This window comes from Mustela putorius, unplaced genomic scaffold, assembly GCF_011764305.1.
Source record: "Mustela putorius furo isolate JIRA1106 unplaced genomic scaffold, ASM1176430v1.1 tig00000813_pilon_pilon_pilon, whole genome shotgun sequence".
Lineage (NCBI taxonomy): Eukaryota > Metazoa > Chordata > Mammalia > Carnivora > Mustelidae > Mustela > Mustela putorius.
Genome location: NW_025421485.1, coordinates 7893850 through 7914757, shown reverse-complemented (window position 1 = coordinate 7914757; position 20908 = coordinate 7893850). Strand labels below are relative to the sequence as shown.

Here is a 20908-nt window from a genome sequence, read left to right as displayed (position 1 = left end):
CGGCGGCCACCCCGAGGGTGCGCTCGGCCGGGCGCCCTGTGCGGCCGCGGGGCGCGGGGGCGGGTAGCCCCAAGCCCCGCGCCGAGCCCGCGGCTGAGCTTTGCGTCCCGGGGTGCGCGCGCGGGTGTGCCAGTGTGTCTCGGCGACGGCGCGCGCCCGCGCTCGGCGTGTCAGCGGGGCGCTCCGGCCGCCCCCGCCCTCCCCCGCCGGCTCTTCAGGGCGGTGCGGGCTCCGGACGCCGCAGGACTTGCAGACCCGGGGGCCGCATCCTGGGCCTCGGGCCCCCGCTGACCCGCTGTCTCGCCCGCGCTCTGACCGAAGTCCTAGGAGCTGCTTTGACGGGCTGAACCGGCAACGTTCTCCCTCCTCCTGGAACCACACCCCCCACCCTTGCTGACTTGCAAACTAGGACTCCTCTCCAGATGGGCGCGCGCGCCAAGCCAAGTCCTGCCTTCGGGCCCAGTTCGCTGGTGGGGGCAGGATGTACCAGCCTGAAGCCCGCGTCGGCGGCGGTGCTGCCCGGGGGTTTGTTGTCGCTCATTAGCTGACACCTTGGAGGAGGACTGGAAAGCAGCAAAGCAGGAGGGGCTCGGTGGTGCAGCTTCTGCCTTAAGCTCAGGTCATTAGGGTCCTGGGATCCAGTCCCTGGATTGAGGCTCCTTACTCAGCGGGAAGCCTGCTTCTCTCTCTGACTGCCATGCTGCCTGCTTGTGAGCTCTGTCTCTTTGACAAATGAATAAAATCTTTAAAAAAAAAAAAAAAAAGATTGCCAAGGGGACTGAAAACAAAAATCCTGTGGAGAAAACTCAAACATTTAGAATAAAGATGAAAAACATTAGATGAACTGAAGGCAAATAAATATTATCATTTAAGCAATTTGGAGTTAGCAAGGGTGTACCTTTAATTCTGGAAGGAATACAACTTTCAGACCAACAGGAACTGTTATAGATGCATGTTGAAGTATGGGCTAATAGACAAGGAGCAATTCAGAGATTCAGTTGTTTTTAGCTCTTTGAGAACAGGCTCATTCTTACCCTCAGTGAGCAATCAGACTTGGGGCATTTAGCGTGCAGAAATGTTCCCACATGTGTAGTATTCTGGTGGGAGTGCAAATTGGTTCAAGTTCTCTGGAAACATTATATGAACCAGTGATTCCAATCCTGGTATGCACCCAAGATAAATGCATACGTATATGTCAACCAAAAGACACGTACAAGAAAATGCGTGGCACAATAGCAAGATATTCCAAATACCCATCCTAATGACACAATTAAATGTACGGTGGTGTATTCAAACAATGGAATCAACAAATGTGAGGTATGACAATGAACAGTCTGCTGCTAGACACAGCAGAGTGGGTGAGTCTGCAAGCACAACACAGGGAGAGAAGCCTAACAGAGCGAGGGCGTGCTGTGATAACCTAGAGTATGGTTTTCAGAAAACAGGGCAGGGTTATCTTTGGAGCAGAGGCACGGTTCAGGGCCTGGGGGAAGGTCTTGGAGACTTTTTTTTCTTTTCAGTGTCTTGGAGACTTCTTGGTGACGTTCTATTTCTTGATCAAGGCACTCATTCCATACATGTGTTCATTCTGCCAAGAGCTGATTGTGCTGTGCATGTGCGGATTGTGCCCCTCGATGCGTGTATGGTAGTTGAGGTAGGCACCGATGTCCAATAGGGATCAGTAAGAGATTTGCACAGAAATGTTATGATGATTGCAAATAACTGAACGGATTCCACCATCTGCTAGTGGGTTCCTGGGACATCCTGCAGGAAAGGGTCCGCCTCAGGGAGCATGGGGTATATTAAGGATGTGCAGTCGTTTGGAGGAAAAAGTCTCTGGCTAAAGAAAAATGATGATCACATTTGGCTGGTTTCCAGCTGCAATTTGGATGTCTTTAGAGCTGGCCGAATCCCGAGTAGAAGGCCTAAGGGGGGCTGCCTTGTACGTCCTCCAGCCTACACCTGTCTGAGCAGTTGGAAGAAGAAATCCCTCCCTGGCCTGTGCAAGCCGTGACTTTGAGTAAGACAGTCTCCCGGTCCCGAGCCTCACTCTTAAATGGAGGGGAAAGACAAGGTGAAGGAATAGAGCATCTGTTCCATGACTTCTGTGAGTTCTTTGCTGGAAAAGACTTTGACTTATTTATTTTATTAATATTAATATTTTATGAAAAATAAAATAATGTGCTAATAATGATCAGTCATTGAGCAATGAGGCAGGTGTTTAAATTCAAGTTCAAACATTTACTCCCTCTGTGACATGAGTTTCCCCAGTTATGGAAGAAGTTAGTGCACGCAAAGTTCAGAGCAGTGCCTGGTCCACAGTGCTGGACGGCATGCGAGCCACTGCTCATTTATTATGCCGGCAGTACTCTCGGGGCTTAACATAGGGTTATGTCATTTAATCCTGAAAATGCCACGTGTGAGTGTGATATTAATATCCATGTTTCCCATATGTGTTAATCAGACCAGGCAGATAAAGAAATTTACCCCAAATTAAACATTTCTGGCTGAACTAGGATTCATACCTTATAATGTTTGGCTTGAAAAGCCTGCATAGCTCACCTCTGTGCCATACCTGATACTCAGTTCAAGATGTGAACTGACTTGATTTTGTTTCTTCACATTCATGTGATCGAACAAGAAAGAGAAACAAAAGGCATTTCTTGAATCATATCACAGGGATATTTCACAATGCTTTTGGCTAAGATGATTTCCACTTGGATTCTATCCACCAGTGCATAATTGGAAATCATTACGCATTGCCTTGCTATTTTGCTGGATTTACTTTCAGTTTCCTTTCTAAGTAAAATGAAAGTCATCTTTGTTTCCATTCAGAACATAACACTACTGGAAAAACAATAGCTATCCTGAACTGAACACTCACAGTCTGCTAGACTATGTCCCAATTTATGTGATTCTCCATCCATTAGAATTTTCAGTCTCCATACAATAAGTCCCATGAGACACCAGTACTTGCCTCGAGGCAATGGAGACCCAGGGAAATAACACAAGTTACCAAAGTCACATTAGCAAGTGGTGAGCTGGGCTCCTGGTGCCAGAAGCTTCCCCACTAGGACTGTTGCAACTTTCCACAGGTCTCAGGAAAACCTGAAAGTACCTGCTCAAACTCAGCTCTGATTAAAAAAAAAAAAAAAAAAAAAAAAAAAACTCAAGGAAAAATAAGTTTCAGCACAAACTTTGACAGTCCTTTCTAAGAGACTGTAAAAATAAGAAAGAAACCACTTGCACCTCTTGACAATAACCATCTTAGAAAAGCATCTGATTTTCCCATGGTCTTTTATTTTTTTTATTGAAGGTTTTCTATATTTATTTGAGAGAGGAGAGAGAGAGAGAGCATGAGCTGGGGGAGAGGCAGTTGGAGAAAGAGAGGCAGACTCCCCGCCGAGCAGGGAGCCCCATGCGGGACTCGATCCCAGGACCCTGGGATCATGACCTGAGCCAAAAGCAGACGCTTAACTGACTGAGCCCTCTCAGGTGTCCCTTCCTAATATTTTTAAAAAAATAAAATAGAAGTGGGGAACCTGGCTGACTCAGTTGGAGAAGGGAGTGACTTAATTTTGGGGTCATGAGTTTGAGCCTTATGCTGGGTGTAGAGATTATTTAAAAATAAACCATAAATAGGAGCACCTGGGTGGCTCAGTGGGTTAGAGCCTCTGCCTTCAGCTCAGGTCATGATCCCAGGGTCCTGGGATGGAGCCCCACACGGGGCTCTCTGCTCAGCAGGGAGCCTGCTTCCCCCCACCACCGTCTCTCTGCCTGCCTGTCTGCCTACTTGTGATCTCTGTCTGTCAAATAAATAAATAAATAAATAAAATCTTTAAAAAAAAAACATAAATAAATATGCAGGAAAACATAAATGTCTACCTTTCGGCACTATGAAAACACAGACGATGAATAACTACAGGCAGATGAAGGATACATGTTATGTGCCTGTGCTTTTTCTGACTGTGATCCAAAAGGGGGCCCGAGGCGTGTGGGGTCTGTCCTCAGCCTGCACAGGTCAGTCATACTTCGCATTCTTTGACTTTCATAGCCAACAGTCAGTGCCGGGCGGGGGTTGCTCGGGCAGGACGCCGGGGCGGAGCCCCCACGTATGGTATCATGCATGAGCAATGCATCCGAAGTGGGGACGGTATCTCTCCAGGCTGCCGCTGTCTGCGGGACCGAGACACAGATGGACCGAAGGCCTTGGTCTGTATCCAATTAGAAGCCACCGGTGACCCAGAAGATAGGTGAAAGGTGAGGCCGAGAGAGGCAGCTGCCGGCCTTGATCCTGAGCCGCAGGTCTTGGCGCTGTTCCAGCTTTCAATTTCATGAGCAGGAAAATCGAAACTTGAGCTCAGCTGAGACTCAGTCAGAGGTGTGTCCCTCTCGCCGGTGTGATAGGCTGGCCCAGTGCATATAAACAGAATCCCCGGGTGCCGTGCAGCCCCGGGGCACACGGCCACCATGTGGATGCTGGCGCCCTTTGCTCTTGCTGGAAAGCTGCTGAGTGCCCTCCGGAAGCCACTAGGCTCTCTGTGGGGCAGCGTGGTCCCCTGGTTCTTCTGGCTCAGGTCAGCACTCTGGCTGGCAGGGGGCAAGAACACCCGCTTGCCACCTCCGAGGGGCCAGGGAGAACGGCAGGAGAGCCGAGGGGAGGAGGAGGAGGGCCCAGACCTGCCCACCGCCCCGACCAGCGTCAACTACCACTTCACCCGCCAGTGCAACTATAAGTGTGGCTTCTGCTTCCACACGGCCAAGACGTCCTTCGTGCTGCCCCTGGCGGAGGCCAAGCGAGGGCTTCGGATGCTGCAGGCAGCCGGTGAGTCCCCAGTCTTGGGAGGGAATCAGGGCACAGGCGCTGGCTGGGGGCAGGCACAGGTGCGAGAGCTCACACAGAATTTGAGATGCTCCCAGCCCGTCTTACGAGGGAGTACTAGGGTGAACTGGGGTGGGAGCTGAGGCCTTCGGAACCAGAGTTGGCTGGCACAGACGGTAAGAGATGCCAACCCGTCCCTCCTGGAGCCACCAAGTAAGCAGAAGTCTGTGCACCTGCCAGGCTTCCAGGGCACCCAGCGTGGGCCAAGGGACAGGATGGGAAGTCGTGTCACTTTCTGAGTTGGTCCAAAGTGCTGATAGAGTGGAGCTTTCCAAAAAGAGTAAAAGAGGAAAGTTGAAAACAAAGACACAAACTTTGACTTAAGAACTGTAACGTTTGAAGGGCGCCTGGGTCGCTCAGTCGGTTAAGCACCTGACTCTTGGTTTCTGCTCAGGCCATGATCTCAGGGTTGTGAGATGGAGCCCCGCGTCAGGCTCCATGCTCGGGGGCGGGGAGAGGGGGGGTGCTGTTCTGCTTGAGATGCTCTCACTCGCTCTCTGTTTAAAATACATAAATACATCTTAAGAAAAATAAAAGAATTACCATGTTTGAGTTTTTTATTTTGAATCATGTAAGTGCTCCTAACATGAAACTTTAAAGAAGCTATTTACAATACAAATATGGCAATGACTTTGCTCTAGGCTTGTTTGCTGAACTTCCCCGAAGCAGTACAGTGAAGGCATCTTCGGGAGAGCTCAGCCTGGCAACATCTTCCGCACCAGACCTGTCCCTTCTCACCTTCTCCTCCTGTCTTTCCTCGAGCTCCAACCAAGCTAGTAACTTAGCAGCCTTGCCAACTTTTTCTCAATTTGCTTAACTTTTTTTACGGAAGTATACCATGCATGCACAGAATTGCACACATCCTGAGGGTTTAGCTAGGCGAGTTTCACAAGGTGACCACACCCACATAAACAGCCCAAGATGCTGAGAGAGAACATCACAGCATCTAGAAACATCTCCCTTCCAGCCACTGCCCTGCCCAGGTAACCATGAGTTTGTCTTGTAACAGACAGTAGTTTTTGCCTGGTTTTTTACTTTATATAATGAAATTACATCATTGCACTGCCTTGGATCTGACTTATTTGGTTCTCCATTACGTTTGCACAATCATCCACAGCTGTTCATCCAAGTACAGACCCGCCTCACTGGTCCCAGTGGGTTTCAGCTCAGGGTCTCCCCATTTCTCACCTGGATTGCTGCAATTCATATAACTGTCTCTGAGGTCCCCATTGGGACATCAATTCCTGCACCCCAGTGCCTCTAGGCACAGTGTATTACACCCCTTCTCTCCCAACAGCTGCATCAATCCAGGCTGTGATCATGCTGTCCTCGGTTTCTGGAATGCTCTCTCCTTCATTTGTGACCCCTTGGAGCCTATTACAAATATGTATTCTAACACTTTTTTACAAAGGTTTTATGTATATATTTGAGAGAGAGAAAGCATGAGCAGGGGAGGGGCAGAGGAAGAAGTAGGTTCCCACAGAGCAGGGAGCCCCACATGGAGCTCGCTCCCGGGACCCCGGGTTCGTGACCTTGAGCCGAAGGCAGACGCTCAACCAACTGAGCCACCCAGGTGCCCCTATTGTAGTTTTTTTTAAAGTTATGCCATTATGTTTTGTTTTGCTGTTTTGTTTTTAAAATTTGGATCCCCCAAAGAGTTTGAGTTTCAAGGTAGAATTTGAGCATTCTGTGTATCTTTGTGGCTACCAGGATATCTAGAGTGTAAAAGGGGGTTGATGAATGTTTTTGGAGAGATGGATTAATAGATGAATGAACAAAGGGAGGTCTAGTGTCATGGGAAGAACCTAGACTCCTGACTTACAAGGCCAGGGTTTGAGCTCTTGCCCTAACACTTAAAAGACTTGTGAAGACATTTAAATTTTCTGAGTAGCAGTTTAACAATCTTTAAAATGTAGATAATCAAGATAACCTGAGTGGCTCAGTTGGTTAAGTGTCTGCCTTCAGCTCGGGTCCTGATGCCAGAGTCCTGGGATGGAGCTGGACGTCAGGCTCCCTGCTCAGTGGGGAGCCTGCTTCTCCTCTTTCTGCCTGCTGCCCCCCGCTCCTGCTCTCAATCTCTCTCTCTCTCAAACTTTCAATCTCAAATGAATAAAATCTTTAAAAAAAAGGATAACGCCCATACCAACCTGAAAAAGTTGCCACATGGCACAAATAAGTGAATGTTCAGGGGGTTTTAAAGCGAGTATAAACTATTATGGTTATAATTAATATTTTTATATAATGATTTCTCAGTTTTAAGTAAAGAAAGTCAAAGTCAACTAAAATGATCAAGGTATAACATAGGTCATATAACTTCTAAGTGAGATTTCTGGTTAATAGAGGAAAATCTATTTTGGTGATGATTAAGAATGTAAAGCTAAATGTAAATTATATTTAAAATGAGCTACTCAGGTGGGAGGTACTTTTACAACATATTTTTTACTTCTCTCACGTACACACGGAGAAGATCGAGCGGAATTTGGCCTCTGTGAGCACCTGTTATTGATCGGTGCTATGGTAGGATCGCTCCTCGTAGGCTGACTTCATTGTGAAGTAGTCGTTGCTCGTCTATGATCTGAACTACGCACCTGCATCCTGTTCCTTCAACTTTCTGTTCCTTTCATCCGGTCTACATCTTCCCTTCATACTCTTCAAGGGCCGCTGGCCAATACGCCGTCTCACCTTCTCTGGTTAATCTGATCCTACTTCACTGTCGGGAAAAATGATGTTTCTAGCGAACGATAGTCACTGTCACACAGGCAGGCTCCCAGCATGTTGGATTCCAATAGTGAGATGACGGAGTGGACCACTGTCCAGTCACAGACCCATCTGAGAGAGAAAGACGGTGTTGAAAGCCATAGCAGATGGCATTTGGTCTGCCACACAGCGGGGCTGTGCTGGGCGCGCTGGCGGAAGGGCAGTGCCCCTGATAGAGACGGAGGCTGTGGAGCTTCGATACCCATCCTCACTCCCATTTTTCCCTAGTCTTATGATCTTGAATAAACCTTTGAACCTTCCTGAGCTTTGATGCCAGCAGCTAAAAACTAGGATGATAATTTCTTCCTTGCTGAATGGGTTTCAGGATTAAATGCTTGCCTGAACCATGTTACCTTGGGTGAGGTTTGGGGAGGCCAGATGCAGATCAAGAGAGAAAAACTGGAAAGAGTCATGTAATTTGCTATTCACCGTTCCTGAGGCAGGACCGCCCTCGCCTCACAGGAAGTCCCAGATCGGGGCAGGAGGGGACTGTAAATGTGACCTCATCAATGTGGTTTTCACAGGAACTGATAGGGAGGCAAAGCCAGCTTAGCACAGGCTAGTCTGAACAATCTCAGCGAGCCCTGGGTGCCGGGGCTGTCCCGGTTGTCCGAGACCTGGCTCTGGGACTCAGAGGGCAGAGAGGACCATGGCCCCGAGAGAGACCCTCATAGATCAGGAGCTTGGGGTGTTGCTCAAGAAGAGGTGACCACCCTTCAGCCGGGACCTGGAGACTGAGTCAGGGCAGCATTCCGAAGGCTGCGCTACGGGGAATTTGCACAGCTTGGATTTCCACGCACAGTGTTTGTTACTTAGCTGGTACAAAGTTTATTGAACAAATCTCAACAAATAACATTCTCAGGGAATTTTACGGCATAATGTGCTGTTTGCCCCTTACTAAGTTCCCCAGCCCTCTCTGCCAGCCTGGCTGGTGTCTCTAATTATTTCATTCCTATGACCAGATCTGTCTGCACTTCTTACCAGTCTCATGCTTCCCCCTTTAACCTCACATGTGCTTCTGTTTCTGTGGCTCATCAGCCCGGGTCCTTCCTTGCCATGCTCTGAGGCGCCTGGTGTCTGTCTCTGATCTGAGCATGCTGTCCGGTGCCCGTGCCTTCGACACCCTCAACATCTACCGGAGTGGGCATCTCACACTTCTCTTAGCGGAGGCAGTTGCTTCCTGATTACGAGTTCATTCTGGAAATGGCCCACTCTGATGTGGCCACTAGCACCGGGCATCTAAGAAAGACTCACTCAGCCAACCGAATTGAACTGAACTGAATTCAAAATGAACTCCACCAGGTTAATGTCACTGTATAAAGTCTGTATTTCATGAACTTCTGGACCTTTTAGTTCATGTCCACACTCCCTCCAATCTTTCCTTCGCTCCACTGAAATTCCAGTAGCATCACTGAAAACAGGGGAACAAACGCAAAAAGAAGTCAACACAGTTGTTGGAACTGGTGGATGGCACTTGGGCATCTTCAGCCTGTGTGCACAGGGTGGTGGCTGCCCGGGTTCTCCAGCCTGCCCCGTGGAATGCAGCGTATCACACAGAAGGACAGCACTGATCAAGGAGGGAGTTAGGCAGGAGCGAGACAGCAGGTCCAAGGCAGATCCCCTGCTGCCCCCACCACAAGGAGAGCCCCTCCTCCTGCGCATGATAGAAGGCATATTTTCAGAAGGATCTGGACAGGAGGCTGGGCTCAACCACCCCAGGAGAAGCAGGGAGAAGAAAAGCACCATAGTGAAGATGGGGGAGCGAGAGTCTGCCTGCTGGGTGTGAGAGCCCACATTCCGGGGTGCAGACACCTGGGGGTATGGCATAGCAGGAGCAGAACAGAATGGCCCAGAGGCATGACCAAGGCTCCCAGCATGTGGGACGTAATCCAGGGAGGAAGTCAGTTTCAACAGAACCCTCCCAGTGAGGGGTTTCTTCCTCAATCACAGGAATTCCCCTGCCGCTCTTTGAAGCATCACTCAAATAAGAAAGGACAAATAGAAACACTGAAGTAAAAGGCAGACATCAAAATAAGCAAAGAGAATATAGGAAAACTTCAAAACTCTTTAACCGATAATCCCAGAGAGATAAGGGAAAATTTCCATGTAAGAAATAGCGATGTGGTACTAAGAAAATAAGATGTGGGAAAGTCTGGGGAACGGAAACTGGGATTTCTAAAATTAAAATTTTAATACAAAGACTAAAAGATAAGGTCTTGGGAAAATGGGATGCAGGAGACACAGCAGGAAGGTGGTTACCAGCCAGAGCGCCAGTAAACCCTGGATAGGACCTCCAGAGAGATCTGCACAGTGGTGGAGGGGTAGGAGCTCTCAAACACATGGTATGAGAAACTTGCCGTACCAGAAGAAGCGGTCTTTTTCTAACAAGGACCTGCCAAGTGGCCAGAACAATGAATAGAGACAGATTTGGCTAAGGCACCTCACCTTGAAATTTGGGGACACTGGAAAGAAAACTTCTGGAAGGGAGAGTTATGCTGTTTAAAAGGTTATAAATCAAAGTGTTATCAGGCTTCAGAACAGTAATATTAAAACCTAGAAGAGAGCAAAGCATGCCCTTAACATTCCAAGCTCAAAATGACTTCACCCAGAATACTATACCTGTCCAAACCAGTGATCACAGATGGATTTTGAAACATATAAGTAAGATCTCACCTTGGTTCATATTGTGCATTTTTTTCCCCCCAGGAAACTGCTAAGGGCTTTTCCAAAACCAGGGAGTGCATCAAGAGAGGAAAGGGCAGGAATTCCAGCCCAAGAGGCACCGAGCACGTGGGAGAGGGAGGGGCCGCAGGGCTGGGTGCATGGAGCTGTCTCAGGCTAGAGTCCCAAGCAAGACCGATCTGGGTGGGACGGAGGGGGTTTTCTGCACATCCCTGTGCTGTCTCTCCATCTCTGTAACTGATTCCCTACTTTAAAGCACATCTATTTCATTATTTTTATTTTTCAAAGATTTCATTTACTTAATTATTTGAGCGAGCGTAGCATGAGCAGGGGGGAGGGGTAGAGAGAGAAGCAGAGAGCCTGATGCCTGACCCCAAGACCCTGAGTTCATGACCTGAGCCAAAGGCAGATGCTTAACAGCCTGAGCCACCCAGGTGCCCTAAAGTGTATGTATTTCAAAGCAGGGGGAAGGATTGGCCCCGGGTCATGTATATGGTCTGTTCCCCCCCCACCCGCCAAGCCCTGTGGGGGACATGGGGAGTCAAGGTTGGGGGTGGGGGCTGGGGATAATGGGAGGCTTTCATTTCATTTTTTTGTTACTTTGAGAAAACATTCCTTCTGTCATTAAAATAATGGCAAGGGGTGTTTGTGCAATGGAGGTGGGGGACGGAAGGATTCACGTTCTGCCTCTCACAGGGATGGAGAAGATAAACTTTTCGGGCGGAGAGCCGTTTATTCACGACCGCGGCGAGTACCTGGGCAAGCTGGTGAGGTTCTGCAAAGAGGAGCTGCGGCTGCCCAGCGTGAGCATCGTGAGCAACGGGAGCCTGATCCGCGAGCGCTGGTTCCAGAACTACGGTGAGCTTCCCGCCCTCGCGCTGTGGTCGCCACCGCAATGACTGGTGGTTCCAAACACCCTGGTCCTTAAGCCGGGCTTGCTGGGGGAGGGGACACCAAACTCGAATCCCTCTGCAAGCGGGACTCTACGCTTAGAGCCCTGTGCTCCTTGACGAACAGGTGCGGCAGGACAGGTAACAGCATGTTAGTCAGCGCAACTATGTTACGCATCCCAGTTCAGCAGGTGCTGAGGCCAATGGCTTTAGCTTAGCCACTAGCAGGGAGCACCAACATGTTCTGCAACCTCTACCTCATTGTTTGCCACTGATATTTTATTTTTAAATATTGAAGGAACCCTCACTTCATTAGTCTCATGAATGAAGCAACTGGACCAAAACTGTGTTTCCTATCTTTGGCTCTATATTTGGCTGCTGAAGAAAGTTAAGTAAAATATCTGCGTGGGGACTGGAGCTCGGACTAATTACATCAGAACCTCGTGCTGTGTCACAGACCAACCTGGGAGGCTCCCAGGGATTCCCCTCCGCGCAGGATGGCGAACCACAGACCCTAAGACCTTACGGCGGAGTTTCCGTAGGGGTAGAGCAGCACCGGAACGAGGGGAGGCAGTGGAGAATGTTAGCTGTTATTTCTACTGTCATTTTCGTAGACAGTCATAGCCTCTCAGAGCACAGTTTTCTGTCCTCACTTTGTAGGAGCTGTTGGAGCCTGGACATCACTGCGAGAGGGGTTGCCTTTCCCCTCTGTTGAGGCCGCTCACGGGAAGTCTCTGACCACACACCCCTGCTGAGACGGCGGAGAGAGGCGTGTGGGGAGGGATGCGTGGGTGAGGGCAGGGCAGCCTGTCTCATGCGGGGGAAGCAGGAGGACAAACGTGGAAGTCTCTGGGGAAAGTAGATCAGGGGAGGCCGGAAGACGACCTGTGAGAACCCAAATGACTGTGAAGGGAGTCACTGAGTGAAATGGGGTCAGAAGTTTCCAAATAAACTCTGGGAGCCGGATTCGGAGAGGGAGGGAGGGTTGAGGGAACGGTATGAGCAGGCTGGCCCAGAGCCATGCTCTCCCTCCAGCACTGGCTCCCCATGCCCCGTGCGGCACGAAGGATCACAGCGTCCAGGGTCAGAAGCTCAGAGTGTCCAGGGTCAGAAGCTCAGATGCTGGTGTGGGAGACTCCGTGGGAGGGAGTGACTGTGGAGCTACAGCAGAAAAACCTGCTTCAGTCGTAGGGAGACCGTAAGCAGGTGGAAGGCCATGAGGCACAGGAAGCGCCATGCCCTGTCCTGGCGGACGGACGGGCGGCCCGTGAGCCCTGAGCTTCCGCGGACGTCTATCCTCTGTGGGAACGTAGGGTTGGTGTTGCCAAATTCAGAAACCTACATTCCATGTGAAATCTCCCAATGAAATATTTGCAAATAATTTGGAATATTGCCGGACGTCATGAGGGAAGACGACAGCAAAGTTTATGTGTGACCGCGGGGTCTGCAAGAGCCGCTTTGGAGAGACCGCCACGTCTCTAAGATTGACAGTCTTCTGGGATCGCTCACAAGACTCAGCAGCCAGTAGACTCACGGCTGAGGTTCATCAGGGAAAGGCCGTGGTGCAGAAACAGCAGGGATGGGCATCACGGGGGGCCAGAGACACGGGCTTCTGAGTCCTTCCCTTCTAGGATGTAGAAGATGTGTTTTCTCTCACGCGGTGAGCTATATATAGGGACATTTCTGGAACGTTGTTGCTGAGGAATGTTCACGTGAGTCTTAGGGTCTGAGGCCTTTATGTAGGGCCTAGCTGCAAAACCAGCTACATCACGAATCTTGTGCAACGATCCCAGCGACTCTTGACAAGCTGACTTAACGTGCCCCATTGCTCAGACATAGACACACCATCAACGGGAGACAGAGAGCGTTCTGGAGGCCACACATGCAGGGACTGGCCAAACCTCATCATCGTTCCGTGCCCTTCCAGAAACTCACAAGGAGTCCGCGAACAGATCTGCTGCGCTAACTCTGTCTTCACAGGGGCTCCTACAAGGCAGTCTGAGAGCAGGAAGAGGGGACATAATCCAGATGTAGCAATTAACGAAGGACCTCATTTAAATATACCAATACACGCTCGCACACATGCAAGTGTGGCTCTAGGAGGGTCAAAGGGCCGTCTCCTCCAGATCGTCTCCGTGACGTCATGATACGCATATTTTTTCCAAGATTATTTAAACAAATACCAAGTATCGTTGACATTTCTGTGAATGTTGTAGGTATGAAAAAAAAAAAGTCTTTTTAAGCATTAGAACTTAGATACAAGCAAGATGTGTTTTATCCTAAAGAGAGATAAATGGTCTAAAAGTGTTTGTCCTTGAACAGAAAAGCTTAAAGGTGCTCACTTCTCCTCAGGTGAGTATCTGGACATCCTCGCCATCTCCTGTGACAGCTTCGATGAACAAGTCAATGTCCTCATCGGCCGTGGTCAAGGAAAGAAGAACCATGTGGAAAATCTTCAGAAACTGAGGGCGTGGTGTCGCGATTACAGAGTGGCCTTCAAGATAAATTCTGTCATTAATCGATTCAACGTGGATGAGGATATGAGGGAGCCCATTAAAGCCTTGAATCCTGTCCGCTGGAAAGTAAGTACCGGGTCCCCTTTGCGGAGGGGAGTTCAGAAAATGTTCCGGAGAGACTTTGACACTGAAACCCAAAATGTCTAGGTGAGAGAGGACTCTGCTCCGACCGAGCCGGCCGGGAAACCAGGTCCTTGGCCCTTCCTCCAGCTCTCTTAACCTGCCTCCACCCTCTCTGTCCCAATCTCCCCTCTGAGAACTGGACCCGATTCCCTTCTGCGATATGGAGAGGGTAGAGGTCAAAAGACCTAGTTAGGGGGCACCTGGCTGGCTCAGTCAGTGCAGCACGAGATTCTTGACCTTGGGGTTGTGAGTTCAAGTCCCATGTTGGGTGTGGAGATGACTCAAAATAAAATCTTAAAAAAAAAGAAAAGATACAGTCAGTGCTTGGACAGGTTCTGAAGAATATGCCCATAGAAAACCTAACCTGGGCATATCTATTAAATATATTAAGACTGGATTTCTTTTTAAAACTCTCGGCTTAGTCATCAATGGATACATGTTCTTCATAAATTCTGTTAATACATTTTTCTTTGAATTATTTAAAGTTACCGGAGCAACAGTATTCCCAGATTGCGGCAAAGCTTAATGCCAAGATCAGTGCTTTAGGACTGACCCTTGGGTCCGCTATGACAGAGTCTAAAGTTCAAACTCAGGGCGTGTTTACGGCCCACGATGAGCAGGATTCAGAAATACGGTCAGTCATTCTTGCCCCTGGCTGTCCTTCAGAATCAACTTGGGGAACTGTTTAAAAAGCACCTTCCTGGACCTGCACCCCCTGCCCAGAAGGCACTGGAGGTGGGCCGGTGGGAGGAACAGAGGCTGTGGTCCAGGAAGGGGGAGGGCGAGGGCCTGCGGCAGACTCCGGGTTCTTAGATCCTCCTTCTAGAACCACCCGCCCACCCCTCCTTTTCCCTGACAACGTTCACCCCGTCCCACTTCTGCTCCTCATACTCTCTTCAGCGTCCCTGCGTCGGTGTACACATTCTTCCTCTTGACGCCGGTTTGCCAGGACCTCCTCGTGGCCTCTCGACCTCAGCGCTCTCTTCTCCGATCCCACGCACGGATCCACTCCAGAACTGCCCGTTCAAAACCCCGAGTTTTCTGGAGGGAGCAGATCAGCTGCTGCCTCTTTGGAGAGCAGGTTTCGGCTCAGATCATGGGTGTCTGCAGGCTGCAAACCAATGACCATTGATGTCCGTGGCTCGGTGTGTGGCCCCCCAGGCTGCCTCCTCCACGCGAGGGCCTGGGCTCGCAGCCCATCAGCAGTACACCAGCACCGACCATGCACGGGCCGGAGTAGACCTCCTGGGACTCCTCCACAGAGGGCTTTGTGGTCACCTGGAGGCTGGCCGTAGTGACAAGAGAGTGGCCCCTCCTAACCTGGCTCAGCCTATCTCACTCTCCTCCCCCCATTCTGCTTCTCAAGCTCCATTCGAGCTGTGGATTCTAGAACCAAAGTCTTCCCCTGCCGGATGTTCAAATCAGCATGGGCTTCCAACCTGTGCGGACACCTCCCCTGACCTCCCTGGCAGGCCGCTCTCCTCACCCTGTTGCCTGGATTGGGCTCCAGTGCCGTGGGGACAGCAGTGAGGGGTGTCCCCTCCCTAGAAGCCAGCCTACTGAGCAAGACAACCATGAAAGCTGTGAGACGAGGGTCTGTGAGGACCGGGGAGCACAGAGGAAGGGGGTGGACATAGAGTGAGCAAAGAAGGCAATGTTAGGGAACTTTACAGTTAGATCTAAGCTGACTAAAATGTTAATTAAATACTATGTATGATCCCCTCCCATGAAAACCCCACAGACCCGGGCTCTGCGGGCGCCCGTGTGTGTCATCAGCAACCGTCTTGTTTCACCTTGAGCAGGTCCCTGGAGAAGAGTTGTTCCTTCTCAGATGATGGTATTCCGTACAAGGGAATGATACATTCTCACACACACACACACACACACACACACACACACACAATTATTGACTTAAAAGAATGTTGGAAGACTATTATTAATGCCTTTGGAAACTGTCCTTGTATATTAATAACTAAAAAATAAACCCCATAGTCAAGAGGCCTTAATAAGAATATAATGAAGTCAGCAAAAACAACGTTTTGAAAATATCATTTCCTGGTTTGGGGATCACAAATGATTTGTTTATTTTCTTGATGCTTTTGTATAGTCCATATTCCCTGCAATGAACACCTGTTATCTGGTGGTCTGAATAGTCAGAGTGTCTGACTAAATCAAGCATACACTGAAAACTTATATTTTCAGACAGTTGGTACTTCCTGACGTTGAAGGCCCCAGAGCAATGTCTTTCTAGACTGTTCCTGAGTCCGTGGAGTCTTCTTTGCTTAGAAGAGATGGCGCTGGGTCTGGGGGATGGGGTTGGGGCGCAAACGGTGGGAGCCTGTTGGCGAAGCAGGCACCATCCTTGTCCTCCAGGTGTTCCAGTGCCTCCTGATTGAGGGCGAGAATTCCGGAGAGGAAGCTCTGAGGGAAGCGCAACAATTCGTTATCAGCGACGAAGAATTTGAAGGATTCTTAGACCGCCACAACGAGGTGTCCTGTCTGGTGCCCGAGTCCAACCAGAAGGTTGTATGACGCAAACATGGCTTGGTTCATCACCACAACTTGAGACTGATTCCAAACAGGAGCTGTAGCCCGGAGGGATTCACACACTGATCCTGTAGAGGGTTCTAGAGCAGGCTGGGAGGAGTGCCGTCCCCTTCCCACTGGGGGACCTCTGGAGGAGCTTCAGTGGCCCTTCCCCCTCCCCATCCTTGACCATGTATCCCCCACTATTCCCACAATGGGAGCTGCTCCAAGGACACGGCCTTGAGCAGGGATAGCTTCCTATAGGAGGGTAGGTGCACCTTCCACATACCTAGAGAAGGTATAACTAGTTACAGGGAATGAAGTCACAGTAGAATCTTCAGGGAAGCTCCCAGGGAATAACATTAAAGCTTTACAGATTGAATAAAGGGGGACATTCAGTGTAGGGTCGGAATAGCCATTGGGAATACCAAGTGAAGAGCAGGGCCCTCCCACAGCTTGAGGAAATGGGGAAATTCTCCTGGGGATGGTTGTCAGAGGAGCTGTCAGTGGAGGCCATTTGATGCTTCCAGCTTGGGGTGGAAAACCCAGAGAAGCCTGGCCTCTGCTAGAATCTGAACAGACACAGATGCATGTTAGGGGGGCTAGGGGCGCCAGCCGATGGATTGTCTTGGAAGGGACACACCCAAAGCCACTGAAGTAGTAGAGCACAAACATACAGACACTGAGGGACAGAACGTTGAGTGCGCGCACTGAGAAATACAGTTGAAACTAAATTTGTGTTCCATTTCTCTTTCACAGATGAAGGATTCCTACCTTATTCTGGATGAGTATGTAAGTATTAGTAAGGGATTATAAACTTTGAAAACTTTTAAATAAAAATAATTTTTAAAATGAAAAATTAATTAAGCCGCCATGTCAGTGTTGTGCTATCATGAGCCTGACTGGTCCCGATTTGTCTTCCGAGCCAGCACGTCCTGCTTTGGTGGTCACTGATTGGCGTCCGTGCAGAGCCCTTCCTGCACTGGGTGGGTTCCGAGCTACGCACGTGGGCAGGGCTTTGCTTGAACGCGGGCCCCGTGTTTGCACCGACCCTAGGTGATGGGTCCCTGGATGTCACCTTAAATCGGACACTGTGAAAGCACAGTCCTGTGTCACACAGTCTTGGGTTGGGAGTTTCCTGGCAGTGGGAACCCAGGGAACTTTGGAGGAAGGTCTTATCACACTTCCCATTACCTTTCACACCTCTGATGCTCCTTGTCCCTGACAGAAAAGCCTTAGTCCAGGTAAGAATCCATTACAGCTCCTCTCCCACTGCCCCGGATTATATTGCTACCCTCTGCCTCAGAAAGAAAAAGAAAATCTATCCCTTCTCAAATTTGAAAGACAAATCATTTTTTTCTTTCCTTTGTCTTTTTTTTGGGGGGGAAGGGCCAGATTCATAAACTATTACCAATTGTTCTAGGATAGGATGAACCAGTCCATTCAAAGATGTTTCTAAGGAATGAGCTCAGAGCACCTGGGTGACTGAGGGGTTAAGGGCCTGCTTTTGGCTTAGGTCACGATCTGGGGGTCCTAAGATCCGACCCCACGTCCTGCTTCTTGCTCAGCGGGGAGCCTGCTTCTCCCTCACCCTGCCCCCCCGCCCACCCCCCAGCTCCTGCGTCTCTCTCTCTCTCTCTCTCAAAAAAATAAGTAAATTTTAAAAAATAATAAAAATAATTTTTATTTTATATTTATTTATTTATTTATTTATTTTACAAAAGAAAGAAAGAAATGAGCTCTAACAGAAAAATGATTCAGTGTATACATGGAGTTTGGTGTTTTGAAAAATACTTGTTTTGATATTTGGTATTTTAGTGTTTTCAAATTAATCAATGATGCTTCATAACCATTTCGTTGTTTCTCAATATGAGCATTCTTCATAAGAAAGGTAGTGACGCGAACGCTCTGCGTGTGGGTTTGAGGTAGAGAGGAAAGGTCAAACAATTTATTTTTATTTTTGTCTTTTCAATTTCATTTTTAGAGAGCACGCGTGCGAGGAGGGGACGGAGGGGAAGGGGCAGAGGAAGGGGGAGAGAGAGAATCTTGGGCGCCGCGGTGAGTGTAGGGCCCAAGGCGGAGCTTCATCTCACGACCCTGAGATGGTGACCCGACCTGAGGTCAGGAGCTGGACGCTCCGTTGACTGAGCCACCCCGGCACCCCAGTTTTTATTTTTGGAGCGGCATGACGGGCTGTTTTGACCAAACTCTCTCTTCAACAAACTCTCGGCTGTCCACACAGTTGCCACAAACCGTGAACCAAAAGTTGCTTTTGGTAATTTAGGAATATTCAAGGTATTCCTACAAGATGCGTAGTGACAGGGTGGGTCAGAAGACCTGTGAAGACCTCATTCTTGCCTGTAAGGTGTTTAACGTAGGAGGAAAAGTGCGACCCTTCAGTAGGCGTCTACGACGCTTCTTGGCCTCATACCTGCCTTTGAACTTCCTTTCTTATTGTCTTTCTCCTTTTCTCAAAAGAGATTTTTATTCTTCTTATGCCATATATTTATAAACGATTTTCACTCCAGCAACATCATCTACCTGCAGTTTCCTGAAGACACCATCCTGTTTCATGCATCTGTGCTTCTATAACACTGTTCTCTCCAGACTACGATTTCTGAACATCTCCCTCCCGCCTGGAGGCACACGCACCAGCTGTGGCACACGTGAAATTCGGTTGATCGTGCACTTAATTGGTCAGATGTGTTTTTGTTAGTTAAAGTGAGCTACTGGGGCAGAGAAAGTGTCTTCAAGGAGGTTAGCGTCCTCACATGGTATCCGGCCCACAGCCTTCAATAAATGTCTGTTGAGATGACAGCACTATCACAGATCATTCTGAATTAATTCCCAGAATTGAGTTTCAAGGAATCGATTATACAAAAATATCTCCTTTCTGTCTTTGAATTTTCTAGATGCGCTTCCTAAATTGTAGGAATGGACGGAAGGACCCTTCCAAGTCAATCCTGGATGTTGGTGTAGAAGAAGCTATCAAATTCAGTGGATTTGATGAAAAGATGTTTCTGAAGCGAGGAGGGAAGTATGTGTGGAGCAAGGCAGATCTGAAGCTGGACTGGTAGAGCTGGACGAGGAGCCAACATCCCTCCACCGGTGGGGACTCTCAGACTCCAGGTGTGGCAACTTCCAGGAGCGGCACTTCCTGTCGGCGTTTTGCTATGGCCCCAGAGCTGATTTTCTGTTGCGCAGGCTCTCCGATTATCTGTGGTACCTGAACACATGAATCACTTGGGCCATCAAAACTCACATATAATGCCAAGCCATTAACTTTAGTTAATTTGCTTATTTGAAATTTTGGTTTTTGAGCAGTGTTTTCTGGGACTCCTGGTTCCCCAGTTTTGATGTTCTGTTTCCAATCCTTTCATTTCATAGAGTCAAGTTGTTGTTTTTTGTTTTTCTGCTAAATACGAAGATGCCAATTTTCACACCTAGAGCCAGTACAAAATCTCTCCCCCAACTGCTCTGCTTGTTGTAATGCTCTTTCCTTTCTGCCTTTCTACCGCTGAAGTCTTGGACTCTTTACCCAGAGGTCTAGAAATGGTCAGCACATGTTTCAAAGAGTAGGCAATGATCACCTTTCCAGTTTCCAGTAAGTACCTGGAAGGAGATGGTCGGTCTTCCCGTGCTCTGCGCGACCCTGGCCCGCGCCGACTGTTCTGTGAATGTGAGCCATCTCTGCTGCTCTCCTTCCTTCCCAAGAGTCGCAGCTAAAGCAGCAAACCCTGTGCACTTCGTGACAAAGCTGACACAGGGTCCGTGCTTGGGTTGCCTTACGAACCTCTTACTCCTGCCACCTGAGTCTGCCAAGTGAGTTCTGCCAAATGAGTTCATTGGAATAGACAGTTGTCCCCACATCTCTGAGAAATGATGCCTTATGGCTCAGATGGTTAAGCCTTCAGCTCATGCCACGACCTCCAGGTCCTGGGATCGAGCCCTGCATCGGGCTTCGGCTAAGCGGGGAGTCAGCTTCTCCCTCTGCCTGCCGCTCCCCCTGCTTGTGCTCCCTCTGCTTCTCTGTCTTCCTCCCTTTCTCTCCCTCTCAAAGTGATTTTTTTTTTAAATCTAAAAAAAAAAAAAAAAGAAGGAAAAAGAAAGAGAGGAAGGGCGGGGGGGAGGTGGGCATCTTACTAGATGGACCTGTTGTGTTAGGAAAAGCACTGGACTGGGATGTAGGAAGGCACGTATGGAAGCGTCTGGAATGTACCTGGATTTCATGTCAGTGAAGCCAGGGCACCATCTCATAGGTCTGCACTAACTCTGAATCACTGGCAGGAAGGACATAATTTCAGTCAGTAGGAGAAGGGCCTTCCTTTTTCAGCTTCTTTGGGAAATGTCACCTAAACTGGGTCAGGGAACAAAGTTGTCTCCTTGTGGAAATATCAGTGCAGCTGGTTTATGTAATTTAGACAGTATCTCCTTGCCTGGAAAACAACAATTTCCTATCATTGTTTCAGAAAAGCAAAATCATGGAAAATTTTTTTGCCCAAGCGCGCAAGTTTCAATCTGGCTGCCATACC

The 20908-nt window shown here is 49.0% G+C and overlaps 1 protein-coding gene across 2 annotated transcripts; it reads left to right on the top strand.

The window, feature by feature from the left end:
* Positions 1 to 4349: 4349 nt before the first annotated feature.
* Positions 4350 to 19848, top strand: RSAD2 (radical S-adenosyl methionine domain containing 2). 2 transcript variants are annotated; one of them, XM_045084915.1, is made up of 6 exons: positions 4350 to 4825; positions 11018 to 11179; positions 13534 to 13793; positions 16224 to 16373; positions 17136 to 17168; positions 19289 to 19848. In XM_045084915.1, exons 1-6 carry the CDS (start codon positions 4471 to 4473, stop codon positions 19451 to 19453), a joined length of 1125 nt encoding a protein of 374 aa, XP_044940850.1. In that variant the 5' UTR covers positions 4350 to 4470; the 3' UTR covers positions 19454 to 19848. The 2 variants fall into 2 exon arrangements, with proteins under 2 accessions (XP_044940850.1, XP_004745799.1); XM_004745742.3 differs by having other exon boundaries at positions 4369 to 4825; positions 13564 to 13793.
* The last annotated feature ends 1060 nt before the right edge of the window (positions 19849 to 20908 follow it).